The 12,172-nt window shown below is 35.3% G+C and overlaps 1 protein-coding gene across 1 annotated transcript in view; it reads right to left on the bottom strand.

The window, feature by feature from the left end:
* LOC148940263 (NFX1-type zinc finger-containing protein 1-like) overlaps window positions 1–12,172 on the bottom strand; it is a 77,439-nt gene that overhangs the window by 4,664 nt on the left and 60,603 nt on the right. The window contains exons 11-12 of the mRNA XM_089106118.1: window positions 6,832–6,965; window positions 1,775–2,192 (exon numbers count right to left, since the gene is read on the bottom strand). Of these exons, the coding sequence (XP_088962244.1) occupies window positions 1,775–2,192; window positions 6,832–6,965 (552 nt within the window). The remainder of the gene's footprint in view (window positions 1–1,774; window positions 2,193–6,831; window positions 6,966–12,172) is intronic.

Here is a 12,172-nt window from a genome sequence, read left to right as displayed (position 1 = left end):
TAAATACAACAATTTTCACGAAGTCATTTTTTCTTGTCTCCGGATTTGAATTATCCAGCCGCAGATACCAGAAATAATGAGAGGCACTTTGGCCCAGTGATTTCTCTTCAACCGGGCGGCAAGCGGCCAGGTAAGCAGTTCCGGCACTACTCCTGAAGTTCAGAGCATCAACTTTTTGTACCTTCGACAGGCATTCTTCCACGACGTCACTGCATGCCACTACATCGGATGGAAGAAAATCTCCGCTTGACCGGGCGAGCATAGAAAGGTTTTTTTTTTCCGTCTGAATATCAGTCAAAGCATTTTGCTTGACAAAACGGCTGGCGATCATCATTACTAGTCGAAGCGTTTCGTAATAAAGAATGTGGTTGGGGGGTTCTTTATATTAAAACAACACTGTGAACTGAGAAACTAGCTCTCCAAAAGATATTACAAAGAAGATTAATACTTTGGTTATGGTACACTTGAGACTGCTAGATATCTCTAGGTGTTCGCTGGACTTCATCAATTCTTGTCTTTTCTTAGGTATGAATTTCAGGAAATACTAATCGAGATCATCCGCTCATTAAGTCTCTCAGCTAAAACAACGATGGTTAGTAATCAACTTGGAACATGTTTAAGAAAACAATATGGAGGAAGCTCAACATTTTCACAAATCATGCAATTTTACAGTTTAAACGTTTTAAATAAAACTCTTGTCTATTTGCTTCTCTTGTCTTTTATAAGCAAAAAGACGGCAACCGTAAGTGCTTTCCAGCTGCTTGCAAGAAAAGATATGAGCTTTATGACACTTTTTTATAAGTTATGACCCATTTATGAACCTAGGTTAAAAATATGAACTTTTTCATAATTATGAACCCAGTGGGAGGACTGGGATTGGTAGGTTTTGGCATTTTAAACAATACGACACTGGACTTTCCAGTCCCAACTGGCGGTGCCGATCTCAGTTTCATGGCCCTTCATCCAGGAAATGCAATGGAGGGTTGGGGTCCAGCCATCCTATGCTTTCGCGCACTCTTCTTGTTTACCCTCCCCAGATTTGTTCAGGTACCCATTAAGAGTTGGCTCGACTCTGGCTGAGCTTACATAGTCTCTCCACTGACCTATGTTCCAAGCAAAAGCCAAATAACCAGCGCTGACTCAGTTAGCAGCTAATTAATAATTCATAAGAATAAAAATAAACAAGCAACAATACGTAAAATCCTGAAGATATTATACAATAAATATCGATGGTTAAATACCTGAAGATTTTTAGGGCTCAATTTTGTCTTCCCTAACCCCTAAAAATTGCGATGATTGATAATGGTGAATTGTAAAACTACGAAAAGTATATTTTCAGAGGATGAAATATTTCCAATAACAGAAAGTGTTTCCACGCAAATGTTTAAGATAATTTTTTGTTCAAAAATGATGTATCCTTTGGGTTAATCATGGGGATGGGTGGATACCCTACTCTATATGTGGGCATATACCCAATTACAGAAAAAAAATAATTACAACTATCTGAAATATTTATTCCAACAATTTATGTATTTATTACAACAAATTTTAAAAGAATTCAAAATTTGGCAAGCTCAGGCCACCCTTTTATTTCTATTTTCGGTCCGTTTCAATATTTTGGTCCTGAAATATCAACTATAAAAATGAAGCAAAGATTTAATGAGACAAAAACAGAGGCGATTTGATAAAATTTTAATAGATTGAATAAGACTAAACAATTTGAACACAAATAATAAAATTCTAATTATGGCGAGAAAAAAGAGAAAAAACCAACCATTCAGTATCGAAGACACCTTATTACTGCTTTCTGCAAATTCATTCTTGCGTCCAGTTCCATAATATGAAAACAAAGATTTGAACGTAGGTGCACTTAAAACATAGTAATAACATTTTAGAAGCTCCAAGCGTGCAATTTCGCTACCAAAATCATCTGCTTCTTGCTGGGATATCCGAGTACGACTGATACAATTGTCGGCAAGGAATGAAGCACTTAATAAAAGAGAATTATGAAATTTCCCTTCCATTTCAGGTTTTTTTCCTCTCTGTGCAACAGCTTCATCTCTTAGGGTCATCTGTTGTCTAGTATTCTGAATTTTAAGCCTAGACGTAACAGTTGCCGGCTGTGACTCGTCTTCATTCAATTCGGTGTCTGAAACTATTCTCAATAACTCATACATGATGCTAACTTGGACCTAAAAAGTGATTCTACATAATGAATTATATCGTTTAATCTTTTTAAGGGGTAGGATTTCTTTAAAAAAAAATCTAAGAACTTATTTTCTCCGAGTAATTTCATTATTTCTTTTTGTCCTAAAAAATAAAAAATAATAATAAAAAAAATCGAGCGCTTTCAGTTTAAGGAACGATTTACGAGCAGGAGCTTAGTGTTCCAAAATTTCATTAAAAATTTTTTTTTTCAATTTCAACATTTTTTTAACACAGTGACGTAAATTTTTCTTTACATTTTTTTATATTTTTAATAGATTCCAAAATATGAAAGTTTTGTCAAGCCTAAAAGATCGGCCTACTACTGAAGAAAAACTGATACATGAAAGATTTTTCAGTGGATCACCCTTTTCAATTTTTTTTTTCTTTACTTGTTGTTCCAATAGGAGTCCTGTTATGTAAATTGACCTTTGACTAATGATGGGGGACCAGGATTAGATACTAGCTGCCGCGGGGCCGACAAAAAAGCCTCAGAAGCTGAGAAGCTGAATTAATCAGTCTTTGTTAATTGGTGACCCGGAAAATAATGAAAGTTAGGTAACAAGAACCAGCCAACATTTGATATTTTTAAAAAAACAGAATAATAATGTTTAAAAAATTGAATTCTTTTTCGGAAAACTTGTCATTTGATCCTGCAGAATTCATACACCGGTGATTTTTAGTTTTAATCAGGACCAAAAAATGATAAAAAATTAGGACTAATATTTTTTACAATATTTTTTTTAGGAATATTTTTTTTTAGGAAACTCGATACATACCAGTCTAGAACCAAGATATTTTTTAAATACTTGTACACTAGTAATTTAAGGATCTAGGTATATTCTTATCGAAAATATTTCTTATGAAAACTCGAGACAACTCAGAGGTCTAACCCATATGCCCAAAAACATTCAACCCAAGATTTACCGGTTTGTCCAGAGATTGGGAAACTTCTTAGTTTGCCCATACTTTCCAGATTTACCGTTGAAGTGGCAACCATGCTTATGGTGATCAACTGAAAATTATACAAATCTTCCTGTAAATGCACAACAATGGAAACCAGCGTAGCAATAAACTCTGATTGGCTAATTTTAGCAACCAATGAGAACTCACACTATAGGAAAATAAATTAAAAATACAAGAAAAGTAAAAGAAAAGAAAAATAAAATAAAAATAAAAAATAAAAGACAATAATACGTAAAGCCAGATCGAAGCGATAGTTCTTGGTGTGCGACGTTGCGGTAAAGATCATTGGCTAGCTATTTTAAAGCTTTTCTAGTCTGTTGCGACCAGAGTCTTGTCCAAAAATCTTGTTCTTCTCTCTTTATATTACGCCACCTTAACTAAATTCCTTAAGCTTTAGGTCAGGACTGGTAAGAAGTTTCTAATAAACAAGATTACGCATAAAGGTCTAAATTAACGAACTTAACTTGATAAGAAAGTCCCCTTGTAATTAATTTTATTCCAAGTTCACACCAGAGGAGGCAAGGGGATGAAGCAATAGCCTTCCTGATCTTCACTCCCTCGACCTAGATTTGAAAATACTTTTCTGGTGCTTTCATTGAAAAAATCGAAAAAACAACAAAATTCCTCCTCCCTTTAGATTTTCGATAATTAGGCCCCCCCCCCACCTGGTTCTGACAGTTCTTAATATTATCTATTTTTATGAAGAGTGTAGATGAAGGCATTCGCAAGACAGCCAATTAAAGAAGCAAATTTATTATTTCATGTTCATCTACTCTTTCATCTCGTGTCCCCTCCCTAAAGATTATTCAAGTGTGACTATAATCTGGTCCGAGCATTATTCTTTCAGCGCTCCTTTTAAAGTATGTGCCAAGTGAGCAACTTCTCACTTGAGTAGTAGAACTGGTGCCTCAGGCCGCGTCTACATTCGGCATTTTCTGGAAAATTGGGACTCAGGTAGCAGTCTACACTGGTAAGAATCGCAATAAATTCAAAAGATCGAAATGCAGCCGTGTGACATGCTTGTGATGGCGATGGCCATAAATCAAGCTTCAAGTGATAAGCATATTTTGCAAATGAACTCCTAAAACTGCAAGAAGAGATGCAGAAGAGCCTCTATACTAGATCTGTTTGGATTCTTCCCCAGTCTCATGACTGGTGGAATAATGTTCTCCAAGGAAAAAGTGAATCCGAGTTTTACAAAAATTTTTTAGAATGGATAGAGAGACCTTTTATTCGGTATTGTCAAAAGTTGAACAGAAAATATTAACCCAGGAAACTCAATTGAGAACAACAATTCCCGCCGACAAAAAGTTGCAGTTGCACTGTATGTGCTAGCCATAAATGTATATTATAAAACTATCAAACCAATCTTTGGCACAGATCGAGCCACAGTTGGCCCTTACTTCCATTTATTTCTATGTACTGCCAAAAAAATGCTTGTTCCTGAGCTGATTAAATAGCCTGCTACAACAACTGAATTCGTTAAGTTAGAATCCGAAGTGGGGATTTCCGTTAACTGTTGGTGCCATTGATGGCTGCCACATCCCTATTCATCCTCCAGCAAAGTTTGCTACATACTACTATAATTACAAAGGCTGGTGTAGAGTAAATGTTTTTATTGTTTCTGATGCCAAATATAATTGTTTGTGTGCTAAGGCCAGTATCCCCGGTAGGTGCAATGATGCTGGAGCTTTCAAAAGGACAAATCTTCATGAAAAAGCAGCCCAAAACAGACTTTTTCCCAGCCCATCTAAAAAAATTGATGGCGTAAATATACCGCTGCACTTTTTGGGTGATGGGGTATTTCGACTTGGGTCCTGGATGTTGAAGCCATATAACCATTCGAGCACTAATCCAAAACAAGTCTATTTCAACTAAAGGTATGCTGTTAATAATTGTTTGTCCTCAACTCTACATAATATAGCATTGGTAGCATTTAACGTTTCATGTTAGTCCAAAAACAGTTAGTTTTATCCATACTATATCACAATTCAAAAATTATATGTACAGTATGTAAACAGTATTTCTACAAACAGTAATTCTATGTAAACAGTATGTATCATACTGTTGTAAAATTGACGATTTTTTTTTTATTTTTGGGAAAAGGACTGAAAATAATTGTTACCATTTTTGAATCAGTTTCAACTGAGGTTTTTTTTCAATAAGGAGTTTTTTTGAAAATGCTTCTTTTGAGTTCTGGATTTCGACTTGATAAATCCTCTGCAATGGCCATATGAGTTTGGACTTTAGGTCCTATTTGCTGTAGGTAATCAAATTTGTCCTTCCAAATATCAATTAGTGAGAAAGTCTCTTCATTTGACCATTTGGGAGAGTTTTTAGAAGCCTCTTTGTCTTTTTTGGTGAACCCCATGGCTTCTTTTTCAAATTTAGTGCTTACTAGAGTTGCCAGAAAACGGAACAACCCATCTTCACTATCCATTTTCTGGCATGCCGGCCCATTTATTTGTGTCTTTTTGTGCCATACCCAGAAACAGAAAACAGGGACGGCAGTAGCAGTCTACATTACCCATTTTTCCAGTTTTCCGGCCCAGTTTTCCAGAAAATGCCGAATGTAGACGCGGCTTCACTAAATATGAAATTTAACCAAGATATCTAACAAACTAAAGGCCGAAGAAAAGAAGCAATGATTACGAAACCGCAGCAAGTTCCAGCGTGCTGAATTTCTTGTTGAATTCATTGTCAAACTGTGCATTTCATTAATAATTCGGGCGTTAAAATTATGGTTTTCAATGAATCGTTTAAAAAAAACGATTCATTTTTTGTTATTTTAAACTGTTAAATCAGTTTTAAATTAGTATATAAATCTAAAAACTTGTTAAACTCAATATTTGATTAATAATTTTCGTACCGTTCACAAGTAGAAACAAAGACAGCAAATGCTTGCTTTTTTATTACTGCTGTCAAGATATAACAAAAGATTTGCATTACAATAGAAAAAAAACAGCAGTTAACTAGTCTTTTTTTTCTCTTTCTTTGTTATTGGAACAAAATGGTATTTCATGTGAAGTTTTACTTGAAGTGTAATTAAAATTATTTTCACTATTATCCATGTTTTTATTTCTTATTTAAGATTTGAAATAAGTCATGTGTAATAAAAAAGAAAAAACAAGTAGTAAACTAGCGTTTTCTAAGTAATATAATTTTTCTTATTATTAGAGCCATTGTTAATTCATTTAAAATGTTACTGTTTTTAGACTCTACTAAGAATCTAAGACGTTATTTTGGCTTTCAGGCACAGTTGTAGAGCCATTGTTATTTCATTTAAAATGTTACTGTTTTTAGACTCTACTAAGAATCTAAGACGTTATTTTGGCTTTCAGGCACAGTTGTAGAGCCATTGTTATTTCATTTAAAATGTTACTGTTTTTAGACTCTACTAAGAATCTAAGACGTTATTTTGGCTTTCAGGCACAGTTGTAGAGCCATTGTTATTTCATTTAAAATGTTACTGTTTTTAGACTCTACTAAGAATCTAAGACGTTTAGACTCTACTAAGAATCTAAGACGTTATTTTGGCTTTCAGGCAGAGTTATGAAAATATGTTGGTATTGATTAGTGAGCTCTCATTCGTAGTAAACATTCGTAGACGAAAATTATGAGCAAATTCGTTCTTAGTGAGCATGGAAACGTGTTACTTACTTGGGTTAGCTCAAGTACATCATCACTCATTGCAACAACAAATTTCACTCCGGGTTTCTTCCTCTTCACCTTTTCAATTGCATTCTGAAGACGATTTTCTATTTTATATACAGCTTTAGTCAAAGGTGAATCTCCTAAAATTTTATATAAGATAAAACTCCGATGCTTTTAGGCAACGTAGGGTTCACTCACTTAAGCTTCGTCTTGATTGACTAAATCACCCTTCCACCAGCAGCGCCGGCTTCGACTGAACGGCCATTCATAGTTTTCGAGTAGTTCGAAGCGTGTAAAGTAGTATTACCTGTCCAATCATAGCCGGCTGTCCAAAAGTATTCCATCTACAAAAAAGGCTGTTGGCAGGGTGAATGATGTCAATCAAAACTAGGCTTTAGCATAAAGCGCCAAGAAAACGTGTGTAACAAGCACTACTTATTTAAACGATGGCTTTATAGGCAAGCTTACTTCTTAATTTTTAGAGGTTTTGACACCTTAAATATCATTTTATGAGCCTCAACGTCAGCTGACAATCTCAAAGACAAAGAGTCCATTAGTGAATTCTCCCAAGGGACTAGTTATCATTGAAATCTATTTCGAATTTGGGGTTTGACTATGAAATTTTATTGAAAAGTCAATGGAATTGTCAGCTAAGATTTTCAATCAAAGTGGGTTGCACCGCAGAAAACTCGCGGATCTACCAAACTGATGAAATGCTATTTTGTTTTAGGTGTTTTTTTAGTATTTTCCAAGCAGATATATTGCAACATTTTTAGGGAATAGCTATAATTTTTAGGGAAAATTTAATCTGTTTAATCTAAAAGATAAAATACACACTTCCTAACGATATAAGTTTCAGTAAAACAAAAATCTGTATCTCCGGCACAAAACAAGAGAAGTTACAAGATTTCTCTTAGATTTCAAGGAAAGTAGGTGTCTGCTACAAGTTATGGCAAGACCACCTTATCAATTCTAAGTAGTTTGGCCACATAAACTAAAAGAGTTTATAATGGAAAAGAAAGGCTGATTCTTTATGGTGTAGTAGCCACTTAAAGAAAGTAATTGAGTTAGTGTGAACGAACCTTTCTGAAACCAGCTGAAATATCAACTCCAAAAAACCTCTGAAAGCTTGAGTCAAATATTTAAAATATATATAAAATATATACAATAATATAAAATTGTATGCTGCTGCAATCGAACTAGATGATTTAAAAAGAATTGTTTTTAGATTGGAAACTAGGAATATTCTCTCAATAAAGAGTAGCGGTTTCATAATGATAATGTATTAACTTGCATTATCGTAGGCTGTCTGGACGGTCTGTCGTGCCAATCCTACGAAATAAAAACTCCATTCGTGTGTAGACCGTTTTCCAGCTCAACATTTTTAGTATAAAGCATTAAAATAAATTTCATAAACTGAATTTCGTCAATTTCGTGAGTTATATTTTTTAGAATATAAAAATTATGGAATAATATATAAAATGTAAGCCACAGAATATAACATAGAATATAGAATACTCGAAACTGTTTTGGCTCTTACATACATTTTGGTGATCGAAACTGCCCAGATTAAAGAATAAATTATGTTTTGATTTCAACTCATCCCCTTTTTTTAAACCTTCTCTCAGTTTTAACTTACTAATATAATTCTTCAACCAACAGAACTCATGTCTGCAGTTCGTTTTAAGAACATTTAAAAATTTAAGAACTATTCCAAAATAGAATATAATAATATAGAATAAGACATAGAATATAAAATACCGGATGTAAAATATTAAGTATAAAACATAATACTCAAAACTATTTTGGCTCCTAGTGTTCTTCGAATCGGTGAAAAAGTACCCGACATACATTTTGATGACCAAACTGTTTACGAAAAAAAATAAATTCTGTTTTAATTCCGATTATTCGCCTTTTTAAGCCTTCTTTAACTTTTTAGTTTCCTCTATAATTCTTCAATAAACACAATTCATGTTAGCAGTTCGTTTTAGGAGCATGGTTTCAAGTTCGTGACAAGAGATGTGGTAGAGAATCGCCATCTGGATAAAGTTTGTATTTCTATCATTTTAGCTTACAGCATGATATTTTCAGGAATTTTCCTAAAATGATTTTGGAGCTGATCCTAAAGTTTTATTTAAATTGTTCAACTACTTTCTTCAAATCATCAGGGGTAAGTTCACTCAATTAAATAAACCCCCTACAACTGTAGCCAAATTGCAGCGTAGGACTATCTGAGAAGCTACTAAATAATTACTTAGGAAATTTTCCCATTTAAAACAAATGGAAAATATAAAAATGGGTAGAGTTTTATATCGAGAATTCAGTGAGTCTAACATCCGATAGTTAGCGACCCTTTTTAACTTATTTATTTAAAAAATAATTCTGCAGTTTCATGTCCCAAACGGAAAACAACCCGTCAGGTAATACAACAAATTAATGAATAATACAACTAGATTCCTTTAAATATATATTGTATATAATGCACTGAGATCCCAGAAGATTTAAAAATTTGTCGCTAAAAATTCACTTTTGGAGCTTCCCACAAGGTCGGCCTGTTAAAAAAAAATTTAAGGTTTTTGTTTCATTTCTAAAATATTTTGATCCCTCCACCTCCTCAGGCTAGGTTTGTCGGGCCGCACAAAAAAAAGAATGTTTCAAATTGATTTTTTATGTTGGAGACCCTTGAATCAATCTTGAACCCCCATCACCCCAGGGGGTGGCGATGAATCATCGCCACCCCCTTCGAACGCTAGTGGCTATGCTCATCTATGTTGGAGTTTGACATCTGGATGAAGAAATTGGTTAACTTTGTTAGAGTTACTTTTTTCTGATCATTATAACCTGTTCATATTTTCAGTTGGACATCTAAACAGGGAAGTTTTTCACTCGTAATGCTGGCAAAATGAATACATGAATTACTAAAAGACTGAAAATATCCTGGAAAAAGAAAAAGACTGGAAAAAAAGAAGGTAAACAAAGAAATGAATAAAAAGTTATTTCAGATCTAACAGAGACTGAAAAAGAAAAAGGCATAGAAAAAGAAAATTACTTGTTCTTAAACAAGGAAATAAACAAGCAGATCCCAGAGCTAAAGGAAAGACTGGAAAAAGAACCACCTGGAAAAAAGGAAATAAATAATCTAGTGGAAAGACTGGACAAGATATCGACACAGTAAATAAGAGAAAAATGGAAAAGATGATTGAAATATGCAAAATATTTAAGATCTTATAGAAATAATTCACGAGAACTGACATGGCAAAAAAAACGAAAAAAAAAAAAAAAAAAAAAAAAAAACAAAATTAATAAAAAATTTTCAGATTAAATCGAAAGAGTAGGCAAGAAAAAATCTGGAAAAAGGCCTTGAGAGAAAATAGAACTGGAAAATCCAAGAGTGAAAAAAAAACCCAAGCCAGTGAACTATGAAAACGACCTACTCAGATTTGAAGTTTCTTCGACTCGTATTTGAAGTTTTTTTGAAGTTAGTTTGAAGTTTCTTAATTTATCTCTCATAGCATGAATTACTCCCAGTACGTTCTTTTCACTATAATAGCGGGCCTTCACAGCTTCAACGTCACGGTATGTTTGCCTTATAATATTTGCGTAGCGACCAATGAAGGAGGAAATTGGAGTACTGCAGCGTGGGCAGCGTCGCATTTCAATTAAGTCTTTGTTTGTTGACTTCATCCAATGATCCGTGCCCTCGACTTCAATTGCATGACTGCAGTCCGGCAAGTAGACAAACCTGAAATTCAATAATTAGTTGAATTCAATTCGGTTTTAATGACGACCTGGTGTTGAAGGCTTTATTATTTTCAACGAAAAAAAGTCAAAATTTGAACAATTATCTGACCGAAGTTTGAATGTTAAAATGCCTGTTTCAAGAGACAAGCATGATCGAAGATGAGTCCAGCCCATCTTGTGCCCTCTTTGCTCTTGTACATACCCTTAACACCCATGCCACCGAACAAAAAAAAAATTTGAAATAGTAATTATACTCGGAATGATCAATCACCCAAAACTGCACCTCCATGGGGGGGGGGGCGACTATTAAAGTCCCAAGAGCACAGGCCCCAGATCCTTAAATTTTTTCACAAATACATCCTTTTTTCTTAGAATAGACGAAAAGATTTTAGGTGCGTAAGATTTGAGTTAAAAATTTGGCCCGTATTCCGACCCCCCCTCCCCCCGCCCCCACCCAACTGCCAACTTTTTAGTAGAAAGCTAGACATGATGTATAAACTAGAATCATGTAACAAATCCCGATTTCAGCGTACAAACTGGGAATTCTGTCTCAACACAAGAATAGGCCATTTTGGAAATGGCACTTCTGGTGTCATTTTGTTGCCAGTAATTATCCGAAATAGTGCGAAAAATGAGTTACGGCAATGAGAGTTGTTGGCCAAGTTTGTTACCCTGAACTAGAGCCACTGCTGAAACGTTTCCAGTTCATTTACATTGGTAACACATTATCAGGGATGTAACTCCCGCATTTTTATGAAGGAGGGGGCAAGAGGGGTCTCCATTCGTAGAGTCAAGGGGCATGGGTTATATAATAATTTTACCTCCAAATTATTGGCGGGGGCATCTGCCCTGCGCTCTAGCATGAACCTTCTAGAGCGAAAAAGAGCTAACTCATAGCTGCGGTACTCCGATGGCGCAATTTTTGTGAAACTAGTGACTTACAATATTTTCGATTAACACAGACCGGAAGGAGTTACCCGGCTACTAGCTCGTTCGGTTATTCAGCAGGAAGCTAATCCTCCGCAATAATTCAGCAGGAAGCTCTAGGGACAATCCTCCCGGTGCTGGGAGTCTTTTAGGCTTCCCAGAACTATGCTCCACTCACGTCATGGCTCCCTTGCTGGCTGGGTTGCCCCATGCCCATTCCTTTACGCCAACATTGTTCGCTGAGTTATCCGTGTCACGTCCGTTTCTTCATACAAATAGTGCTGGACACTGTAATGGACACATCACCTCTGTCTCTCCTATTGTCTATCGTCCACTATTATACCACGACTATGTCATTATGACTAGGCTCAGTTTGTTACGCTCAGAAATGCATCAGCCAAAGATAGACAACTTTGCCCGGGATCACTCCCCTGCTTAGTCTTGCCTCGTTTTAATAAACGAGGCAACTTGTTACCCCGTAACCTTTTCGTAACCCCTATCGGCACTTTTAAAAGTTTTGGGTCACGACCGGTGCAAACTCAGGAAGCACCAGATAAGTTTTTTTTTTGCTTTTTTCTTTTGCCCACTGCAAATCCACCACCGTCCCTTGACCTCTTATTTTAACTTATTTATTTAAAAAATAATTCTGCAGTTTCATGTCCCAAACGGAAAACAACCC

This window comes from Artemia sp. Qi Xiang Cuo, chromosome 20 (assembly GCF_049724085.1).
Source record: "Artemia sp. Qi Xiang Cuo chromosome 20, ASM4972408v1, whole genome shotgun sequence".
Classification (NCBI taxonomy): domain Eukaryota; kingdom Metazoa; phylum Arthropoda; class Branchiopoda; order Anostraca; family Artemiidae; genus Artemia; species Artemia sp. Qi Xiang Cuo.
This window is presented reverse-complemented; position numbering and strand designations above follow the sequence as displayed.